General features: G+C 47.4%; 4 protein-coding genes across 5 annotated transcripts in view; all 4 read right to left on the bottom strand.

The window, feature by feature from the left end:
• Nucleotides 1–137: 137 nt before the first annotated feature.
• aicda (activation-induced cytidine deaminase) lies at nucleotides 138–1,818 on the bottom strand. Its single transcript, XM_056602295.1, has 5 exons — nucleotides 1,799–1,818; nucleotides 1,220–1,385; nucleotides 731–1,013; nucleotides 341–456; nucleotides 138–194 (listed from the first exon to the last, which is right to left on the bottom strand). The coding sequence occupies exons 1-5, from the start codon at nucleotides 1,816–1,818 to the stop codon at nucleotides 138–140; spliced, it is 642 nt and encodes a 213-aa protein (XP_056458270.1).
• Nucleotides 1,819–4,423: 2,605 nt separating this feature from the next.
• Nucleotides 4,424–8,457, bottom strand: nat14 (N-acetyltransferase 14 (GCN5-related, putative)). 2 transcript variants are annotated; one of them, XM_056602287.1, is made up of 4 exons: nucleotides 6,221–6,489; nucleotides 5,944–6,052; nucleotides 5,552–5,857; nucleotides 4,424–5,302 (listed from the first exon to the last, which is right to left on the bottom strand). In XM_056602287.1, exons 2-4 carry the CDS (start codon nucleotides 6,022–6,024, stop codon nucleotides 4,847–4,849), a joined length of 843 nt encoding a protein of 280 aa, XP_056458262.1. In that variant the 5' UTR covers nucleotides 6,025–6,052; nucleotides 6,221–6,489; the 3' UTR covers nucleotides 4,424–4,846. The 2 variants fall into 2 exon arrangements, with proteins under 2 accessions (XP_056458262.1, XP_056458261.1); XM_056602286.1 differs by lacking the exon at nucleotides 6,221–6,489 and adding an exon at nucleotides 6,498–8,457 and having other exon boundaries at nucleotides 4,428–5,302.
• znf628 (zinc finger protein 628) lies at nucleotides 6,027–15,658 on the bottom strand. The gene is made up of 11 exons (XM_056601886.1): nucleotides 15,539–15,658; nucleotides 14,561–15,107; nucleotides 14,141–14,213; nucleotides 13,096–14,031; nucleotides 12,690–12,860; nucleotides 11,609–11,945; nucleotides 11,036–11,190; nucleotides 10,464–10,706; nucleotides 9,748–10,184; nucleotides 8,423–9,408; nucleotides 6,027–6,052 (listed from the first exon to the last, which is right to left on the bottom strand). The coding sequence occupies exons 2-11, from the start codon at nucleotides 14,947–14,949 to the stop codon at nucleotides 6,027–6,029; spliced, it is 3,753 nt and encodes a 1,250-aa protein (XP_056457861.1). The 5' UTR covers nucleotides 14,950–15,107; nucleotides 15,539–15,658.
• A 386-nt stretch (nucleotides 15,659–16,044) lies between these two features.
• Nucleotides 16,045–21,132, bottom strand: part of il11a (interleukin 11a) — a 5,806-nt gene continuing 718 nt past the window's right edge. The window contains exons 2-5 of the mRNA XM_056602294.1: nucleotides 20,972–21,132; nucleotides 18,127–18,222; nucleotides 17,741–17,902; nucleotides 16,045–17,612 (exon numbers count right to left, since the gene is read on the bottom strand). The exon at nucleotides 20,972–21,132 is cut by the window's right edge and continues 3 nt beyond it. Of these exons, the coding sequence (XP_056458269.1) occupies nucleotides 17,433–17,612; nucleotides 17,741–17,902; nucleotides 18,127–18,222; nucleotides 20,972–21,132 (599 nt within the window). The 3' untranslated portion in view covers nucleotides 16,045–17,432. The remainder of the gene's footprint in view (nucleotides 17,613–17,740; nucleotides 17,903–18,126; nucleotides 18,223–20,971) is intronic.

The following is a 21,132-nucleotide window of genomic DNA, read 5'->3' as shown; positions in this document are numbered from 1 at the left end:
TAGCATTTTTTGGACTACATAGGCGGTTTCACAAAGTTTTACAGTTTGCTATGTATTTACTTAATCAACCACTAAAAATAGCTCCTCATTGAAAAGTCCGCTGACCAGCATGACGGCTCCAGAGAAAGGCGAGACTGTCAGGTTAACAGTCCAAAAAGTCTGAAAACATCTCTTAAATCTTCTGTTTCACATGGCTGTAAAGGAAGGAACGAAAAATTATGTCACGTAGTTCCTGGATCAGACAGCTTGGGTGGAGCAACTGTTTATTTTGGAAACGTAGATTCGCTGTTCCAATCGCTGATGTTAAGTGAACTAAAGCGTTTATTTATTCAGGTTTTACCTGGAGGATGCGGTTTAGTTTTCTTGACAGACGCACATAATTGGTATGCAGCCCTTCCCAGGCCTTGAAGCGGCTCAGCCTGTGAGCTACAAAGGTCTGCCAGCAGTAGAAGTAGTCTGGGAAGGAAAGGAAAGGAAATGGCAGATGGCCATTGGCAATAGACTTCTAAACATTATAATAAAGTATGTTCACACTCTCTCTCTCTCTCTCGCTCTCTCTCTCTCCCTCTGACGCACACACACTCTCTCTCACACAAACACACACACACACACACAAACACACACACACACACACACACCCACACACACACACACACACACACACACACACACACACACACACACACACACACACACACACACACACACACACACACACACAGTGGCTAACCTTTGTAGCTCATCACTTTGACCTGGACCCCTGCCCTCCTCAGGTCCCTCAAGCCCTCTACATGCGGACTGCCCTCCAGGTCACAGAAGTAGAGGCGAGACACGAAGATCCTGAGTCGCAGGTTGGGTGTCTGCCTCAGGAACCGGGTCAGCGTGGTCGCACAGTTGGCACAGGGCGACCAGGAGCAGAACCAGGTGACGGAGTAGCTCAGTCTTCGGTTTCTGTCGTCTGCGCAGCCCCAGAGGCCCGGGCACAGCGCCCCCAGGTAGCTCAGGAACAGCAGCTGCAGGGAGGTGGAGGAGGGAGAGGGTACAGTGCAGGGGCATCATGGAGGAGATGAGTGTAGTACAAGAGTAAGAGACTTTGTCTAAGGTGTAAGGGTTGATAAGGTCTAGAGACGGTCAGTAATTATTATGATCCATTGGAGGAAGGTAGTTCTACTCGTATGAGAAGTCATGGTATTGGTTTAAAACACTATTAATTTCTCACCTCTGCGTGGCAGCCAGTGCGATTGCGTAGGTGTCCGAAGTCGAAAGAGAGGGAATCAGGTCCAAGCCTTCTCTTCACTACGAAGCAGAGATAGGTCTCGTTGCGGCCTTTTGCCCATCGCATGTTCTTGTAATTGTAGATGAATTTTTTCTGGGCCAAGAGCACACTGAGACATAGGAGAGAAGCTGAGAGCTTGTTTCAGTAAACCCCTGCGGTTAGGATCTGTAATCATCAACCATTCACATCGCACAAGTATCGCATTGAGTGTATTTCTTTCGCTCTCAGTTTCAGTCAGACAACTTTTTGCGAAACCAGGAGAAAGTGGTTTTACATCATTGCTTTCTGACAAGCCAGCTTGGGAGATGAGTGATAGACAGATAAATAGTTTTGATGACCTCTATTCAGATATTTTAACAAATGTCACTACAAATAATATCATAGTCATGCCTGAATTATTATATATGAATATATATATTCACAAATACCTTTATAATATTATTATTTGTAGACGTTAAAGCAATTAATTCGACATTATGCATCAAACAGAAATAAACATATAGCAGAAGAGATATGGCTCACCTGTCTAGCTTACTAATCATTTTGAAAGTCGACTTCGCTCACAATCAATGAACCGATTACATGAATTTAAACCAGAGGGGGTGTGTTTGTGTTTGTGTGGTGTGTGTGTGTGTGTGTGTGTGTGTGTGTGTGTGTGTGTGTGTGTGTGTGTGTGTGTGTGTGTGTGTGTGTGTGTGTGTGTGTGTGTGTGTGTGTGTGTGTTTGTGTATTCATATTCTGGGGGAGGGGTGCTGACTGCATATATTACTATACATAAACAGCTTGCGCGGTTTAAAGAACGCTTCTGGTTGGATGACAGAATATTTAAAAATTCAGTCCAGGCTGGCACCAGCAACTTATTCCAAGTCAGGCTGTTTGGTTGCTCACTTTTGTATTTACTATTTGTTTATGTCTCTCAGTGAAGCGAGGCGTGAGCGCGTGTGGTAAAATGTCTTTATTGCACAGTTGAAAAGAAACCATTATGGTTGTATAATCCGAGGCAATAAAATATTTTTTATTGGGGAAACATGACACAATGAAGAATTAATCGGAATACAATCAGAGCGACCACACATGAGGGGCTTTTTTGGTCTTGATTTGCAGCCTTTGGAGTTTCTCACATACGTCCATAAACTCTACCAACTGACTGGAACTTTCCACACCCTAAAAGCTCACGCAGTCCCCAGCCTCTCCACATTTGTTTTCCCAGATCATTAAATCCTCCAGATACCTTCCCGCCTTGATCTAGGCTCTACTGAACCACCCCCACCCCTCAGCCCCCTCAACCTTTCCAGTCACTCGCCGACACACCGCACACTTTTATTTTAAAATGGGGGGGGGGGAGGTTAGCCTATATAGGTGTCAAGAGCCCTCGTGACCCTGGGCCCATTCTGGTCCTTCCCCCACAATACACTCCTAGTCTGGGAACTTCACCCTTCCTCCCTTTTCCGCAGTATGTCTAATGGTCCTTCCAACCTGCTGACCAACCGCGGTGTTGTGGACAGCACTTCACACGCCAGCTCTGAACCGTCAGACCCTGCAGTTCTCCTCCTCCGCCTAGTCAGGATGTTGTTGTTCTACTCTTCATCTCTCTCTCTCTGCTCCTGTCCTGTTTAACCGGAGCTTACTCTCTCTCTGCTGGCCAAGTGTTGCTTTGCTGTGTGCAGCCGCCGTGCGTTGCCATGACGCCCCTCTTGCCCTCTGTGGTTTGGGGAATTCACCGTTTCCCAGGATGGCTGTTTTTGGAGATAATCTGTGTGTGAGCTTGTGTGTGTGTGTCTGTGTGTCTGTGTGTCTGTCTGTCTGTGTGTGTGTGTGTGTGTGTGTGTGTGTGTGTGTGTGTGTGTGTGTGTGTGTGTGTGTGTGTGTGTGTGTGTGTGTGCGTGCGTGTGTGTGTGTGTAGTGTAGTGTGTGTCAACCGTGTGGTTCAGGGTGTCCTTAACACCGTCTACTTGTTGGGCATCATCTGGAGCACATTTTTTTCATTTAAACTATTATGCTGTGGTGCTCTTTAGCTGATCGGTGTCTACGTGTTTGTGTGTCTGCATGAGAGAACAACTAGATATCAACTGTGACTATTCCGACAATGTATAAACGGCTGCCATTAGCCTGTGTGTGCTACCATTTCTGGACTGCTTTCAATTGTAGAATAAACTAACCACTTCCCAAACCCTGGCTCCCGACCACAGCTGACCAAGGTCATCCCACGGTCACACATGAACGCTCACGTGCAGTGCCACTCCTCTCGTGCACATTCTGTTTGTGTGCGGTCAAGTAGTACAGGACTCCCAGACATTTGAGAAGAAAAAAATGACAGCAGGAAATGCCAAGTCATATTTTCCGAAACCCACCCGCCCACACCCTTTTCTCTCTAACACACACGTGCACACACACACACACACAGACACACACACATACACACACACACACACATAACGTGCAGACACACGACCACAGTCACAAACAGGCCTCATTTCCAGTGGTGTGAACTCACATCTGTTTCCTGACAACAATAATAGTTAGTGATGGCTTGGGTTGAGACCCCGCTCGCAGGTGTCTTCTCTCTGTCATGTAGAGAAGGACCCGTTGCGGACCAGGAGGCCTACACAGAGCAGCATGAAAAGGACCTGCTCACGGACCCAATGAGGGGCATTATGTGTGGCGTAAAGACTGCACTTTAGTTGTGGGGTGAAAGCCAGGTGGGGGTTAGGTGAGAACAAACATCCTGTGTGAATGCAGCAGTGGCTTGGGCCTGGAGCTTTACCAGACAAAGAGAATATAACAGGAGCGGACCAAAATTCAGAGACCTGCGGTTTACCTGCAAACCAAGCAGGTGGAAGATGACTTCTACCTCCCCAAATTGAATGTGCTGCGCTGAAACGTGAAGTACACCTGCAAAACCTGCTGAAACACAAGGTTATGGCCAGTACAAGACCAAATCATTTGTAGAGATACATATCTACACACACACACACACATTTATTAAATTATTTGTATGCATGTATATATATATATATATATATACATATATACACACACACACACACACATACATATAGACATTCTAATCTAATATATATTGACAACTTCACTGAGAAATTGAGATAAGAAAAAAAGTGTTATCTAACCAAATATATACAATGAACACAGGTGGCTGAAGTGTAAATGTGATGAATCTGCTTATCACCAGTTCCTTAAGGTACCTGCTGAAGCACACACAAACCGCAAGTGGCCACATATGCAAAGCCACATCAACAGACACATGCACACACACAGAAAAATATTTGAAACACTTTTCCATAAAGTATTTTACTTCATCACAAACAAGAATCCAAACATTTCCACTCTCCTTAGAAAATTAGCAACAAAATAAGAACAAGACACCATGAATAAATACTGATTATAAATAACAAAGGGATTCAAATAAATAATGAAACAGACGCAAATAGCTGATGTAGTTACACTGGTCTCTGAAGTATACATGTACACTTGATTGCCAAATTTAGTCTTTTCTCTTTAGTCCCTCAACATTTCCCACGTGTAGTTCTTCTAGAGGCTACCTGAACGTCCTCAGAGGTCTTTGAAATACACCTTGGTTAGGGGGAAACCCAGGAATCCCCTTTCTGGCCTCTCCACCTTCACCTCCTCATCCTCCACCTCGCCTTCTTCTCCGGTCCGCTCTCCCAGCGGCCGGTAGCCCAGCTTCCTGAAGAACACCTCCCCAAGCGTGGACGGGAACGGCACGTGGGCGTAGAGCCTGCAGACCCCGGCCTCCCGCTCCCTGTGCTCCAGGCTCTGGACCAGGAGGCGACCAAGGCCCTCCCTACGGTACCAGGAGCCCACCACCACCCTGCAGATCCTCCTGGTCCCCGGGCGCTTCTCACTCTCCCGGCACACGCAGCCGGCGATCTCGCCGTCGCAGTCGGCCAGCCACACCTGGCCCGCCGCCTCCTCCCGGTCAGGGTCGATCCTCTCCGACGGGGCGGACGCCTCCTCCGTGGTCTTGGGTTTCATCCTCCGCTTTGGCTGGGAATCAAACAGTAAGATGACGGTGAGATCCTTTGTAGCGCTTGCACTTGTACAGTAAAACACAACGTAGCTATTAAGTCATTTTGGCAGACGCTCTTATTCAAAGCCCGTTTTTTGTTCGCTTGTGAGCAGGCGATGGACTTTGGGGTTGGAGCCTGGGACCTCGCGGCAGAAGGTTAGAACACAATCCCCTGACCGTCCTGCCACCCTCAAAGAACTGTAACCAACGAGGCGAAGACGACACACCTTTTGTGTGGTTGCTGTCTTGCCGCTGATCCTGGTGTAGGGGTTCTCCAGGATATCGTCCCCGGCCCCCCTGAGGCTGCTGCCCACGTAGTCCCAGCAGGGCCGGCTGGTGCCCAGGACCCCCGTGGCCCTCGGCATGGTGATCTTCAGGAAGACGATGAGCAGGAAGACGGGTATGGCCAGTGCCAAGATGAAGGAGTGGACGACGCAGCGGAGCACTGAGGAAATGATAGCGAGGACGAAGAGACACAGAGGACGGGTGAGGACGTGGAGGATGAGGCGGTTCTCCGTTCCTTCACCTCCTTCCTGGAATGTGGGAGCAAGATGGGTTAGGAGGCTTCGAAGTAGCTGCATGACTACATCATCTGTGCATGTGTCGTTTACCTACATACCTTGATGAGTGCTTTGACAGTGTCTATGTCATCCTCCTTCATCCTCCGTACCACCACTTGATCCAGCTCCAACTTCACCATGTTTATGCGTTGAATTCATACAGGGGCTCTGTCACACCATTCCAATGGGTCACAAGAAGCACAAACAGTGTGACGTTCAAAAAGCGTCGGAAAGAATGAGTACACAAACGGTTGGAATGCTGTTAAACTGTGTACATTTACGAAACAAAGTGGTCCTAGAATACACATCGCAGTCTATTTTTATGAAATGCGTTACCTCAGGTTCACAGTGTAGGCTTACGCTACATTTTGATTGTATCTACGCAATAACCCATTTGTTCAAATTCGCTACAAAGACAGATCAGGGATTATTGAAAGGATTTGGAGCGCAGATCTGCACAGTATGAATTCTCTTTACGTGGGCATCACCACAGGCTACATATCTTTGCACTGCAACACTAGCAATCTGCAGCGAACGCATTGAAAACCATATATGGTTAAGGGCCATGAGTGGCTATTTAAACCGGCGCAACCGAAATGCGAACCTCGCTTACCGTTTGCGGTTGTGACGAGTAGTGTTCAAAGTGGACGTAACAATATCTGTATCCACTGTTTGTTGTACTGAAGCAATTGGTTGTCCCAACTTGGGATTGTATGACTTCCAAGTCGTGTCAAATAAAGGATCTGGAATACCAGATCTAAGTGCAGCCACACATCCTAAGTGCATCCATTTACGCCATTTTCGTAGGCATAATTATAACTCCGTACGATGGATGGGACTAGAACAGTAAGATGCGTTCGGAACAACTCGGAAATCGTTTAATTCCCCACCGGGGAGTCAAGACTTGGGGATGGGTTCCCCACGTCGTATTATTAATTTATAGACAATATATTCGAATATATTCTACTTAATAGTTAAGCAGTTATATGTAAGGGTTACAACGTAAGCGTGATTAAAAACATAGATAATTATTGGATAGTTTCTCGGAGTTTTAAAACAGACGATGGGAAACGGAACGTAAATAAGAAAAGAAAAAACACCATCGCCTATACTCTCCCGCTGTTCAATATTTTACAAAAACCCTGACTCAATGAATAATTCAAATAAGGTTACAATGTATCAAGAGTTTTATTAATTATGACTAGTATTTCTTGTGAGGGTGAGCTGTATTACACAAATAGCTTATGTAGGCCTACTCCATAGAGTAGGTCTATAAACCGAGACCGCACCACGGCATTAAGCACAGTAGCAATTGTCTTGAAGCGTTTTCTCTTTGAGTTCTAAGGTGAACTGGTTAAAGAGCACACACACTACATACCTAAACGCACACACACACACGCACATACACACACTCTTAAACCCATCTGATTTTAATCACTTGGAAAATGGCATTTCTTGAGTGTCAGGTGTAGTTGGGTCGGGGTCATCCCTATGTTCCCCGGGTCCCCGTTTTTCCCAAAAAGGGTCCTATGTTCCCGTGTGTAGCATTACATACCGGGGAGCATAGGACCCTTTTTCTGAAAAAAGGTCCTATGCTCCCCACTGTTGCGGCGAACATAGAACCCTTTTCTGGGTAAATTGTCCTATGTTCCCCGCAATCTATCAATCTTTAAAAATATTTAAACTTAGACGCGACATTCGCGTGATGACAGCCAATCAGCGTTCAACCGGCCAACTCAGTGCAGTGCAGTCCGGGGTGAACTGCAGCATGGAGGAGAAATATAATATCACGGCCAAAAGCTTTGTGCGCCTCCGGATGGCCGTAGCGCGGGGAGCTCTCGTAGGGATTGGGCTTCTCGGAGTTTGTCTACCGGCGTTGCTATGGTTTCCGGTCTTGTGTGTTCCAACGGTTTATTAGGTAGGCCTATCTAATAAATCTGTCTAATCAATACTTCATTCACTGCCTCTTCCGTGGTCATTACAATATTATGAATAGACTGCGTCGGGTTCTCCGATGTCTCTCCCTCTTCCACAAAAGGTAAAGACATGCAATGGTGGTTATCTCGGCCGGAATTTGGCAGTAATGGTGGAAAAAGTAACAGACCGGGGAACATAGGAACCTTTATTTGAAACAGGGTCCTATTTTCCCCGGTCACATACATATCAGGGAACATAGGACCCTCATTGGGAAAAGCTGGGAACATAGGACCCTTTTTTCAAAAAAGGGTCCTATGTTCCCCAGTCTCATACAAAGAGGGGAACATAGGACCCGGGGAACATAGGACCCGGGGAACATAGACACGCTCCCGTTAGGTCCATTTCAAACAGTTTTGGCAGTTAAAGTTATCTGTCCATTTGTGTTCTCTGCAGAATTACATTCGTTTCCACATATGTCGTTTTGTTCCATTTTGAAACTTCCTTCCTTCGCTTCGGTCATCTCCAACACCTGCCCCTCCCTTCGCCTATCAGTACCCTCTTCTGATAGGCTTGTGACCTCTATGATAACGATACCCTCCCCTCCTTCCAACTGAAAAATACCTTCCATGGCAGTCCCGTTCTGCCCCATCCTCCCGCTCTCCGAACCACCGCCGCACCCCTCTCCTGCCGCGCCACCCTCCCGCTCGATCAGCGCGATCATTTGCATGCCCTCCCCTGCTTCCTGCTGCATCTTGTTCTCGCCCCCCAGTTCAAACACCACTTCCTGCCCGTCCAGAGGCTCCAGACCGCGGCTAGGTGTGCAGGACAGTTCGAGCCGGTCGCCCGCACTTTGGCTGTAGCTAGAGTCCGATGCTAGGTCCTTTTCTTGTGTGTCAGACTTGAAGTGAAGAACAAACGACTCCCCCTGCCCAACCTCCTCCTCCTCCTCACCGCTCCCCCCTGTCCGGCTCAACTCCTGCTTCCCCCCGTCCCACTCCTGCAGCAGCGAGACCATCCCTCCCTTATCGTCCCCCGCCTCTCCCTCCCTCTGCTCCTTGGTCTTGAACTGCAGCACAAACGACTTCCCCTCTCGGCCCCCCGCCCCCTCTCCCGCCCCTTCCAACTGGAACACGTAGGAACCCTGGCTCCCGTTGTCGCTCTTCATCACCTCGTGGCTCAGCTCGTCATCAAAACACAACACAAGCTGCTTCCCCGCCTCGCCCTCTCCCCTCAGGGAGTGCGTGTCCCCCAGAGCAGCAGGGGAGGGGGGGCCGTGGGATGTGGCGGCGTGGTGCTTCTGTGGAGGAGCCGGCGACGGGGTTCCTGAGGTAGCTGCGGTGGGGAGCGGCCCAGGGCCACACACACCGGTTTGGTCGGAGCCGCAGGAAGGCGCGCTGGAGAACACCGCAGGTAACGACGCATGTCCTGTGGTGGAGGTGGGGGTGGTGGCATCCGTGCTGCTGGTTGCCATGACAACTGGTGCATTAGAGTGTACAGGTTCCATCTCCGCGTGGATGCCGGCGGCCGGTTTGGATTCCTGTATTGCGGCTTTGGTCTTGTGTCCCCGTCGGCCCCTGGCGGTGCGAGTGCTCCTCCCCAGAATGGGCCTGGTGAGGAGAGATTTACTGAGTGCTGTGGTGTGTGTTGCCGGGGCAACGGAAGTGTTTGCATGATTATTGTTAGTGATTATTATCCTGGTCTGCTGCTGCTGCTGGGACATCGCTGAAAACTGTGGCCCCTGGCTCTGGGGGGGACTCAACACAGGTTGGAGCCCTTTGACGGTCTGGACCAATGGGAGGGTCTGAGGCTCCGGGCCTGCCAGGTGGCTGTTTGCAGTAGGGACCAGAATCAAGCTCGGCTGGCCGCCGTTGGAGGAAGGGCACTGTAGGAGGAGGTAGCTCTGGGTCTGAGGAGGGGGAGGCGGGGGTGGGGGAGGAGGAGGGGGCAGGGGGGGCGCCGGGGCCGACAGGGGAATGAGCTGCAGGCCACTGGCCGTCTGGATCATGAAGTAGTTCTGGGAGGTGTTGGGGGGGATGTCCAGCGCCGGTTGGGACACGATCAGGCTGCCATTGTTTCCTGAGGATTCCAGGGTGATGGGGTTGAGCAGGGTGGTGGTGGTGGTCACTCCCCCGACGCTAGCCTTCACCGCCACCCCGTCTTTAGGGGCCCCGCCGGGGCCCAGCAGGGAGGCCCCAGTGCCGTGTGTGCGGATGTGCCGCTGTAGGTAGGAGTGCATGACAAACTCCTTGAAGCAGTAGGGGCACTTGAAGTCTTTGCGCGAGGAGTGTGTGCGGAGGTGTAGCTGGAGGTTGGAGGAGTGTGTGAAGGTTTTGTTGCAGTGGGTGCACTGGAAGGGCCGCTCGCCAGAATGGGTGCGCTCATGCTGCGGACAGTGAGGAAGACATTTAGGATTCAGTCATTAAAACAAATTGGTTCCCGTTCTTTTTTTATGGCCATCCTTAAACCTCGTTCAAAATGTGACTCAAGAGAGACTGGCACAGCATGCATTTTCAGACTATCCACCACACAGAAGAAAAATTACAAAATGATTGTTAAAAATGTGGTCATGGTCCAATAAAGACTATATAAGACAATATAACAATATCAGATCCAAAGGTATTTTTGCCATCGTCAATAATATATGGAATTAAACTCAACCCACCTGTTTGAGGTTTGACGTCTGGGAGAAAGACTTGGAACAGACTGAGCAGGTGTGAGGCCGCAGCCCAGAGTGCATCTGGCTGTGCCTGCGAAGGCAGCTGGTGTTTTTGAAGGACTTTCCACACTCCTTACACACGTACGGCCGCTCGCCCGTGTGCTGCCGCAGGTGGTACTGGTAATGGGAGCTCCACTTGAACGTCAGCGGGCAATGTGGGCACTGGAAGGCCCGTACACCTGTATGCACCTAGAGTGGGAGGTTATATTTAAGTTCCTAGTTATTTATATTATTTTATTCATCACAGTCACATACTGCCCAAAGATGTTCGCTGGGGGAATTGGGGATTGAACCCGGAGTAAACCCTTAGCCCACTACAATGTCCTGCCTAATCAGTTATATATTGGATGAACTATTCGTGATGAACCCTCCATTCACAGAGACAACTTAGCTGCAATGCTAAAAACAGATGGTTATATAATGGTAAACCCAATTAAAGTGTCAGATTATGAGATCTAAAGACGGCTATGAATCGTGGCTGCGGAGGAGATAATGTTGTTCTAGTGTTGGCCTCTTACCCTCTGGTGGATGGAGAGGAGCGAGGACCTCTTGAAGGTCTTCCCACACTCGGTACAGCGATAGGGTCTTTCCCCAGTGTGGTCCCTCATGTGGTACTTCAGGCCCGACGAGCCCTTAAAGGCTTTACCACACTCACTGCAGCGGTAAGGTCTCTCTGTGCACCACATGTGGAGAGGTGAAACCATTCATTACACATGGTGACGCTTTGTACAGATTGTTTGGCTGGACCAAAATAAACTATATAAAAGAACGGTAAGGGAACTGGGTAGAATGGCCAGAGTGCTTGCTTCCTTGACAATTATTAAAATCAAGAAACAAAGCCCCACTTCGAAATTTTGGGATTTAATAAAGTGATGCTAATAAAGCAATACGTTGTTTGATCTGAAACATTACTATACTACTATTACCATGTCATTACTATCTTATTACAGAGGAAACCCATGAATTAACAAATCAATTATAAACGTAGGATCATGCCCACAATGTTACCACCAAAACCTATATTATTATCTAATTGAGATTGTGCCATTTAAAAATGTAATATTGATTCACTGGAGGAGACAGTCTGTTACCTCCAGCCGGCGGTGGCTTGCCGGCCGCCGTCCTCTTGGCCGCCTTGGCTGACTTGGGCGCCTGCTCCTCAGGCTCCTCGCCGACAGTGAGGATGTTGACGTGGATCTCCCTCTGGCCCTCTTCCTGCTGCTTGTCCCCCTGGCCGGGGGATGAGGGCATGGGCAGAGACAGGGACAGCGAAGGCGGGCACACGATCTCAGCCTCCGCCTCGGCCAGCAGCCTCTGCTCAGGGGTGTGGGAGTGCTGGTGGGTGAGCAGCGAGGACAGGAGGGGGAAGGAGCGGTCGCAGGCCGAGCAGCTGAACTGGGAGCGGGACTGGGACGAAAGAGAGTGCATCTGCAACACATGAACACACCACATTTATAAACACACAAGCATCAGGGTATCTGCAGGTTTCAGCAAGTCAAATTTAAGACTCAAGACATTTTTTAATACCACCTTGAATGAGATTTAAGACCTAAACCACTCGATGGTGGGGGTTGGCAACAGACGTGAGCCAACTTCGGAAACGGACGTCTTCCAACCAACTGTCCTTGAATTTGCACCTACCCATTGTCGCAGACTAGCTAGCAAGCACGTAGATAATCGTTTATATATGCAGCTAGCAAGAAAGAAGCCTCTCTACATGTCCTTCCTGAAAAGTCCCACGAGAAAAATAAATAGTCCTGCCCCGACAAATTTAAGACCTTGAGTTACAGTATTTAAGACCGGCATATGACATTTGTAACGAATTTAAGACTTTTTAAGGCCTTAAATTTAGAAACATGATTTTTTTAAGGATGCGCGGACACCCTGCATACATCATGACTATATCCGATATTTTGGAGACAGCTTTTCTGTAGTTATTCATACATTATTAATTTAATCTTTCTTTTTAAATTTACTACTGTCCTGTGTGTGCAGCGGTCAGTCAAATATATCTTCATTGTATGGCCCTTAATTACAATTACAGCCTCAAAGGGCTTCACAGGCCACCGTTAATTCACAAGTGCTGTGACACCCAACATTAATAAAATAACATGTTATTTTATTAATAACATGTTATTTTATTTTATTTAGACGGTTAAAAGCCACTCGCACCAGCGAGACATGTCTGTTGAGGCCTCCGCTGGTCTTGAAAGCCTTGCTGCAGTAGTTGCACTGCAGGCCGGCCACGGGGTTCCTGGAGTCTGTTTGGACCGTCTCTGAGGCCGGTGACACCTCGGTGAAGCTGTGCAGCAGGTCGTACTGAGCCTGGGTGGTTCCCACGTTCTGTGGACACGTGGAAGGAAACACATAAAGGAACAATACTTTTCAAAAGGTTGAGCCTTGGATTTGATTGTGACATTGCATAGTCACAGACTTTGTAGCCGATGCCATAGTTTATATAATCTATATTAGAAGTATGGACATCGGCAATTATAGGGATCAAAATGATTATGCCAACAGTTTATAACATACTTATAATAACTTCATAATCCAATTTTGCCATGACTTGATCACGTACCGTGTTATCCCCATCGCCCCCCTCGGTCAGCCCTAGGAGTTCTTCGGCAGTGTGTCCATTCTCCCCCACCGTAGTGGTCTCCACCACCTCCTCAAAGTCCGCCAGCAGGTGACCCGCTCCCACCAGCCCCACACCCACCATGGCCGAGTCCCCCCCATGGCCGGCCTCCCCCCCTCCCCGGTGTCCGTTGGGACCCATGTGGTGCGCCTGGTGCTCCTCCAGCTCTGTGCGCGTGCCGAACGTCTGGCTGCAGGTCCCGCAGCTGTACAGCAGCACGCTGGCCCCCGTGTCCGTACTCAGGTGCACCTCCGTCCCGATGGCCCGGGGCGCGCACACCTCCTGCCCCGAGGAGGAGAGGGTCAGCTGGGGGAGGTTCTGGCCGCCGGAGGAGGCGGCCGACATGAACACCTCCTCCATCCCTACGCCGACCGTCCCCTCGGGACTGACGAAGCCCACCATGTCCGTCAGCATGGACGACGTCACCTCCCCCGGCTCCACCACCATCTCCACCATCTGTGCGGCGGGTTCTCTGACCGGCGCACCCATCTTGCCCTCCTTTGCCGCCCCGGCACCGCCGGCGGCGTGGGAGTTCTTGTGCAGCGCCAGGTTGGATGAGTGGGTGAACCGGCGGCCGCAGTCGCTGCACGCGTAGGGCCGCTCCCCAGTGTGTATGCGCATGTGCTGTCGCAGGTTGGTCGACTGCGTGAACGCCTTGTTGCAGACGCTGCACGTGTACGGCTTGAGGCCAAGGTGCACATTCTTGTGCCGCCGCAGGCTGCTGGAGTTCTTGAAGGCCTTCGGGCAGCTGTCGCATGGGTACGGGCACTCGCCCGTGTGCTGCCGCAGGTGGTACTGGTAGTGTGAGCTCCACTTGAACGTCAGCGGGCAGTACGGGCACAGGAAGGTGCGCAGGCCGGTGTGCACGCTCTGGTGGACCTGGTGGAACAAACGACACACAAGACTCATTGGGACTGGATTGTCGTATCAGTGACTTTTTGTTCAAACAATGTATTGTGATGATGACCAGGGGAGTGTTTGGTCTCACCTGCAGCAGAGAGGAGCGCTTGAAGGCTTTGCCGCATTCCCCACATGGGTACGGCTTCTCACCCGAATGAGACCTGAGAGAATGGTATAGAGGACTTTAGGATGACAGCATGCAGGTCAATATCCCTACGCATTTACACAACATTATAATTCTAATTAATTGCAATTCTAAAAGTGCTTCACAGTCTGTCTGTCTGTCTGTGTGTCTGTGTGTCTGTCTGTGTGTGTGTGTGTGTGTCCATCCCACACCTCATCTACCATGTACTGGTTTGCGGGATGCTCTACAACAAAACAGATTTTGTTGCATGAACGTATTAGCATGAACGTAAGTAATAATACATCAGAGCTTAATGCCACCCATCCATTAACTCCCTGTTTCTTCACAGTAAAATGGCACAGAAGCAACCCATTAAGGAAGCACCTCTGGTGGTAGAGCAGCGCCGAGGAGCCCTTGAAGGCCTTGGGGCAGAGGTTGCAGCGGTACGGCCTCTCGTTGTTGTGGCTACGCTGGTGGTGCGTCAGCCGTGATGACCAGCGGAAGCTCTTGCCACAGACCAGACACTGGAAGGGATGGTCCTGCTCCTGGTGCTGGGTCGACCCCGACACCGATGACGACGTCACCATCTCCAGGACCACCTCCGCGCCGCCCTCCACCACCTCCTTCTCTCCCTCCACCAGTACCCCTGGATCACCCTCTTCCTCACCGTCCTCCCCCGAGCCCAGCAGGGAGGGGAAGTGAGAGAGAGAGGTATTGGACTGGCCAGGTAAGAGCTCTGTTTGGTCCACCAAGGTGGTCACAGAATTAGCCATCCCCCCTCAGATGCCCATGTGGAGCACGACACGCTGGAACCAGTAATGAGGCTTAGGGTTATTCCTTCAGCAGGAGCATTGCTTCTTCTTTCCCTCCTTCTGTTTGGCATTAAATGTCTGCAGAAACCAGCTGTAGTTCCAAATAGCAGTTTGATATTCTGTTGAGGCAAAACATGAATAAAAACATATTAGAAATAGAATTGCCTATTGGAAAACGTGGACTCAGCAGGAAACTTAATATCGAGGCAGTGTAACGCCGCCCCCTTTAAATTCCATCCTCTCTCCAGAGTTACCCCTCCCTCCGATGTTTAAACATTCCCTCTCAGTTGTCTTTTCCTCCATCCTGTTTATAACAGTCCCCGCAGTGCGGTGTAAAGGAGGACATAAACAATGCCAACAGCCAATAATAAAATACCTTCCACGTACAAGCCGCTATGTTAGAAAACAGTTAAACACGTATAGGGAAACATTATTGATTTAACTACCAAAACAAACCTGGCCTGCAGATTTAACCAAGCCCTCGTCAACGGCGAGCAGCGGCGATTAATAACTGCAATCTATTTTGCATCAAAAAGAGTGAAACACTCACCTTTATACATTAGGTAATTGGCCGACTACATTGTTCATATTTTAGTGCATTCTGGTTCCGCAGTGCTAATCCACACAACCTTAACAATAAACCCAGCTCAAACTAACTAGCTGTTGTCCACCAGATGCCGCCTTCTAAGAACAGCGATTGCTATTGGACGAGACGGACAACAAATGAACGACTCCTATTGGACGAGCGCTAAGAACAGTACGGCTTGCAATGATAACCTTTTTGACATGATTATCAACTGTTTATTATCTTGAAATTGGAAAGAAATCGTGAATTCTATTAAAATTCTATATAAATTGTCCTTTCAACTGGAAAACAATTTGCAATCGTCTTGATCTGTACAATGAAATATTTTCAACTTGTAGAAGGGCTTTATGGGTAATGTAGTATTATTTTGCAATCTGACCTGAACTCCTTTGTTGAACGAGTTTCTAATCAGGTAGAAATCATCCATGTAATGTTATTCAATTGAATTCAACACATACTCTCTTGTGCTCATTTTTTATTTTATTTTATTTTGCTTGATTTGAATATTTCACATTGAGGCCAATCAGTATGTTGAAGTCATAATTGTGTTACAGCAATAATTTAAACATGATTGTACAATTGTAAATAAGATTAAAAATAGTATAAAAGTACAAAAACAGAGGAGACTCGCTCCTGTTCAGCGCAAAAATAAATAGTTCCACTAAAGTAACTTAAATAAATAGGCAACACGGTAACAAATACTAAAATAGAATAATATTAAAATGGACAAAATGATAGGTATATTATTAACGGTATTCTAAATTATGTTATATAAAACAATATAATATACAATTAATAATAAACAACATTGTATGCAACAATTGACATTCTTGTACATTTGTGTACAACTGCAGAACCAGGGTATCACAATACATGGTATTTTAAGGCTTTGGGTGCAAGTTGTATGTGGTGGTGTCAGTTATAAAAATAAAACAAAATAATTACGTATTCATTCTCCACCCTAAGGCACAGTTTCAAAATCATCCCATTCATCCAATAGGCTCATGCTAACAAGTTTGTGCAAAGTTTCTAATCAGATCCATCAGTGCTCAACAAAAGGGCACATTCACTTGACCACAATGTTAGATATGCTCCTCCTCACTCAGATTCGGAGGAACAGCCACTGTAAACACATATTTCAACCCACGGTACAAAATAACTCCTCTGATTTCTGAGTGCCATCCTAGATAAATGTGATTTCTGAAGCCATCATTTAACACCACCATGAATAAGGTGCAAATATATTAACCCTTGAAATGTTTATTTGAAAAGTGTGTAGCACTTTGATAGATAGTAGAAGGAAGAGAGACCGAAAATACTTGACTATTCTAAATGTTTTCTACTACTAAGGGTTGCAGTGAGGCTATGTTAAGGAAATGCTTCTGTGGGTGCTGGTAATGCTTTTTAAGGGTTCGATTAGATCGCGATAAAGGATTAAAAATCTAGAGATATAGACCATGTTTATAAAGACATAAAGTTAAGAGCAAATCAGTACAAAATTTAATAAATAATATTAAATAATTTAACAATAAATAAATAAATACATAAATAATGTGGTCATGAACAATGCATTCAAGAAATATTATTTGAAAACTTGAACATTTCATCTAAAAACAATTGGCAGTTCCCCTTAAGGCAAATCTTTGAAAGCCTCATCTCTGTGTCGTATGGGGCATCCATTTAGGCTCTGGTGGAATGACTCGTTCCCCAATATAAATTTTCTGTCTTGAAGTTTGGACTTCTCATGGTTGCTAGTGGCTACAGTGCCCATTGACATGATCTCGATAGCCCTTTGCCTGATGTGTGGGATCCAAGCATCCATGATGGTTCTGAAACCATAAAAGTAGTCCAGCGAACCTTAAGGTGCAGCAGAAGCCTTGGGTTTAAGGCTGATGAATGCCCGGTATGCCCAATCACAGAACAGTTTAAACTGCTGGAGGAGCTCATGGGATGACTGTAGAACATCAAACTGGTACGGGAGGCTGGTTGGGAGAGAGGGAGCCACGTGGGGTAGCCTTGAGGCGCCCGCAGTCACGATCTACAGGAGAGACAACACAGGGACCCGTTAGTTCACAACGTAACTACAGGATGGAGCATTTCAGACTCTAGGGGACGCCGATACACTAATATCATATACAGGTTTTTTTTTGAGGGATCAACAATCACCTGACGGTTGAGGAGGTTCATCAAGTTTTTCATCTCTCTGATGATCTCTGCCAATTTGGGCAGTGACGGATGTTGGTGCTTCTTGGACACTCGGTTCAACCACTCAAAGTGGTGCTCAAACAGCTTCAGGTCAGCATGCAGCTTGGACAGAGTGGGCTTCAACTGGAGAGGAGCGAGAACAGAGACTTAGATATTTTGAATGCATGTGTTTGAGTCTGTGAGAGTGTCATCATATTATTGGATTGACTGGCACATCCATACATTCACTTATCTACACCATATAAACACACGTAGGCCTACTATTGCTTAGTGTGTGTGGGCTCGGGGGTGGAGGGAGCAATAAGAGTGTCCTTCAAGCCAAGAGCCAATAGGAGTTGAGTGTTTACCTCAAGGTTCTGGAGGTCGCTGGCTGCTCTCTGGCTCATGGCTGGCAGGGTCCTGAATCGGTGGGGCTCCAAGTCTGCATCAAACGCATGCTCCCTCTGAGAGAAAGGAGACAACACAAAGCCCCCGGTCAATAGTGTTCATCAGCACAATGTTTGAACTCTGAAATAAGCCAGGGGAACAAGTATTAATTCAGCGCCTGGATCGGATTTCCACTCTCTGTGTTGGAGAAAGATGCTAACTTTCGCGAATGTGCAGTTAACCGGGTCAGTGTGAATTCAACCACATCTAGCCTCCCCAAACATCAACAATAAGGACCAATGAGCTGAACACACAGAATGTTTTCTACAGGGAGAGCAAGAAAGAGACACACAGAGACAGAGACAGAGAGACAGAGAGACAGAGAGACAGACAGAGAGACAGAGACAGAGACAGAGACAGAGACAGAGACAGACAGACAGACAGACAGACAGACAGACAGACAGACAGACAGACAGACAGACAGACAGACAGACAGACAGACAGACAGACAGACAGACAGACAGACAGACAGACAGACAGAGCAGAACAACATATGCCGTGACTAAGAGAGCAAAGGGCTGGGATAGACAACAGTGGGCAGCAGGGAAACTCCAGGATCAAAGCCTATAAAAAGCTATGATGACGCAGTGCCACTGACCAGCTGTACGAGCGCCTACATACTGTACTCCCAGACTAAGGCTACTCTCTGTCCCCACTAGAGGGCGTTAGGCTACCTGACTGCACATTCCTGAGTTGTAGTGTACCTACTCTGAAGTGAACAACAGGTTTATTAAATAAGGACAGATTCAATAGGGATGAGAGTAAACAGTGAGGATTGATATGAGGTGTGTGTGTGTGAAGACAATGCAACGGCATGATGCAGTCCACCTGTGTAATAAGAGGTGGGTCATGTGGGCTCCCTAAGCCTCCTGAGTCCATCATGCTTTCTTTATCCCTGATGCGTTGTCTCGCATCTCACTCACAGACGTAAGTGCTCACTTATCTCTGTGGTCCGGTCTCTTCCTTTTGTGTTCTCCCAAGGCTCAACTCTCCTCCCATCCTCTTTTTTTCCCGTCTAATCCTCTCTCTTTCTGGGACCTTTTCATCTCCTGTGGGTTGTTTCCCCTCGTCTTTCCCAGCCTCTAATTGGGTCTTTTATCCTGTTTCTTTTGGGCTCTTTCTATCCTGTTTCTTTTGGGCTCTTTTTATCATGGATCATTACCTCACCAAACAATTTCTTCCTGAATGCAAATGCAGGAATGTGATAAATCTTTCAGATTTGTATCAGGTCATTCTGCTGTGGCGACAGAAAAGGCAAACACCAAGCACTGCATCCACACTACCGCGATTGGATATAAGTTTGACCCGTGAAGGTGCTCACTTGCACCTACAAGTATGCACACCAATGTCAGCATATGCATATGTATACATTCAAATATTGAACAAAATAAGGACTTGCATGCCATATAAATGTTTTTTTTATTTGTTATTTCTTTCTTTAACATCTCATGTTTCTTGCTGCCTCTGAATATTGGCGATTATATTGCTTTCTTGCATTGGGCCCTCATTTAGCTATCCTAAAAGATCCAGATACAAAGCTACCGATAGCGTAGCACTGCTTATCTTATATCAACAGACACATGAAACACACACACACACACACACACACACACACACACACACACACACACACACACACACACACACACACACACACACACACACACACACACACACACACACACACACACACACACACACACTATACAAATCAACAAGACTAGAGAGTATGAAGCTATTTTGGATTTCAAGCCCTTGTACAAAAGAATTAGGATTTGCATATCGCAAAAATAGATTCTGCCTCAGTCATGTGTAGCCAAAGATCCACAGATATGATTTCACGTTCTTCTCACCTGTTAAAACACAGTGTGATACACGATCGCCCGCTCAGAAAAACCATTGCCAGAGGTCTAACAATTGATTCCCTGGCCCACCTTACCATCAACAACACAAATACTTGCCAGAATAAAAGAACAAGCCTATGTATTGCATTTCAAATTAGAGAGAAACATTGAAATGTTCTCTTGTCTCTTTAGGGGTAAACATGTTTGTATATCAACAGGCACATGATATACTTTGCTTTCATCCTGCAGATGGTATGCTTGGCAGAGCCATGTTCTGTGATAATAAGTAAAGGATGGATGAATCCTTTATGACCCAGGATAAATAACATTCCAATCTTATGCCTCCTTTGCCTTGTTGGTCTATTATCCACTAACATGAAATACTTTTCTGCTTGAATCAATAACAACTAATAGTTTTTACATATACAACCCAAGTGTTAGGGTGTACCCCAATTGAATGCCCATTAGGTCTATAATTCGATTTGAACCAATGAGGTCAGTTTCATGACCAGGAGGTGCTGAGTAAGCCTCAAATAATTTGTCCTCTCTTGTATCCCGTGAGGATTAAACGTGAGATCACCCTCCTTAGCCTCTGCTGCTCTGATCACATCTCGAAGGTAGCCTTCGGCTCTGCTGTGCTGTGCCCTCGTCACTGAAATCTGCTTAATAAGAAGCAGGCAGCGCTCTCAGCAACGCTCTCTCTTGTACCACAGCATGATGCAAAAAAAACTATTTGGGGAATTGTAAAGCTGACATTTTCCAACAGGCAACACTAATAACAATCAAGGTGGACTGATGCACCAGTCTCCAGCATCATCCTCCACACTCCACACTTCCTCTTCGATTAGCCTCAATGAGTGATCTTGTTAGTCCCCGACCAACAGCAACAATTAGCCCTCACCGTGACATCACGGCTACTTACCAGCAGGTCTTGCGTGAGTTTCAGTAGATTTTTGGTCTGATTGGACAATCTATCAAGATCTTGGGGCTGGAGCTTCCGTTGCTGGACCGGAGAGGCCGACGAGAACACGGGCAGCTGAGCCAATAGTAGCGAGAAAAGGAGAGACGAGGAGGAGTCCAGCA

This window comes from Gadus chalcogrammus, chromosome 11, assembly GCF_026213295.1.
Source record: "Gadus chalcogrammus isolate NIFS_2021 chromosome 11, NIFS_Gcha_1.0, whole genome shotgun sequence".
Taxonomy (NCBI): domain Eukaryota; kingdom Metazoa; phylum Chordata; class Actinopteri; order Gadiformes; family Gadidae; genus Gadus; species Gadus chalcogrammus.
Note: the sequence above shows the minus strand (reverse complement) of the source record. Positions and strands in the feature narration are given on the sequence as shown.

Excerpts from the sequence above, each read along its gene's own strand:
- znf628 (XM_056601886.1), bottom strand. The coding sequence starts at position 14,949 with ATGGCTAATTCTGTGACCACCTTGGTGGACCAAACAGAGCTCTTACCT. Across the intron at positions 10,185-10,463 it reads AGACGTCAAACCTCAAACAG|CATGAGCGCACCCATTCTGG; the intron begins GTGGGTTGAGTT and ends CACTGTCCGCAG. Across the intron at positions 9,409-9,747 it reads TCGGCCCCGGCGCCCCCCCT|GCCCATTCTGGGGAGGAGCA; the intron begins GCCCCCTCCTCC and ends TCTCCTCACCAG.
- nat14 (XM_056602286.1), bottom strand. The coding sequence starts at position 6,024 with ATGGTGAAGTTGGAGCTGGATCAAGTGGTGGTACGGAGGATGAAGGAG. Across the intron at positions 5,858-5,943 it reads CTGTCAAAGCACTCATCAAG|GAAGGAGGTGAAGGAACGGA; the intron begins GTATGTAGGTAA and ends CCCACATTCCAG. Across the intron at positions 5,303-5,551 it reads AGACAGCAACCACACAAAAG|CCAAAGCGGAGGATGAAACC; the intron begins GTGTGTCGTCTT and ends TTTGATTCCCAG.
- aicda (XM_056602295.1), bottom strand. The coding sequence starts at position 1,818 with ATGATTAGTAAGCTAGACAG. Across the intron at positions 1,386-1,798 it reads ATGATTAGTAAGCTAGACAG|TGTGCTCTTGGCCCAGAAAA; the intron begins GTGAGCCATATC and ends CCTATGTCTCAG. Across the intron at positions 457-730 it reads CAAAGTGATGAGCTACAAAG|ACTACTTCTACTGCTGGCAG; the intron begins GTTAGCCACTGT and ends TTTCCTTCCCAG.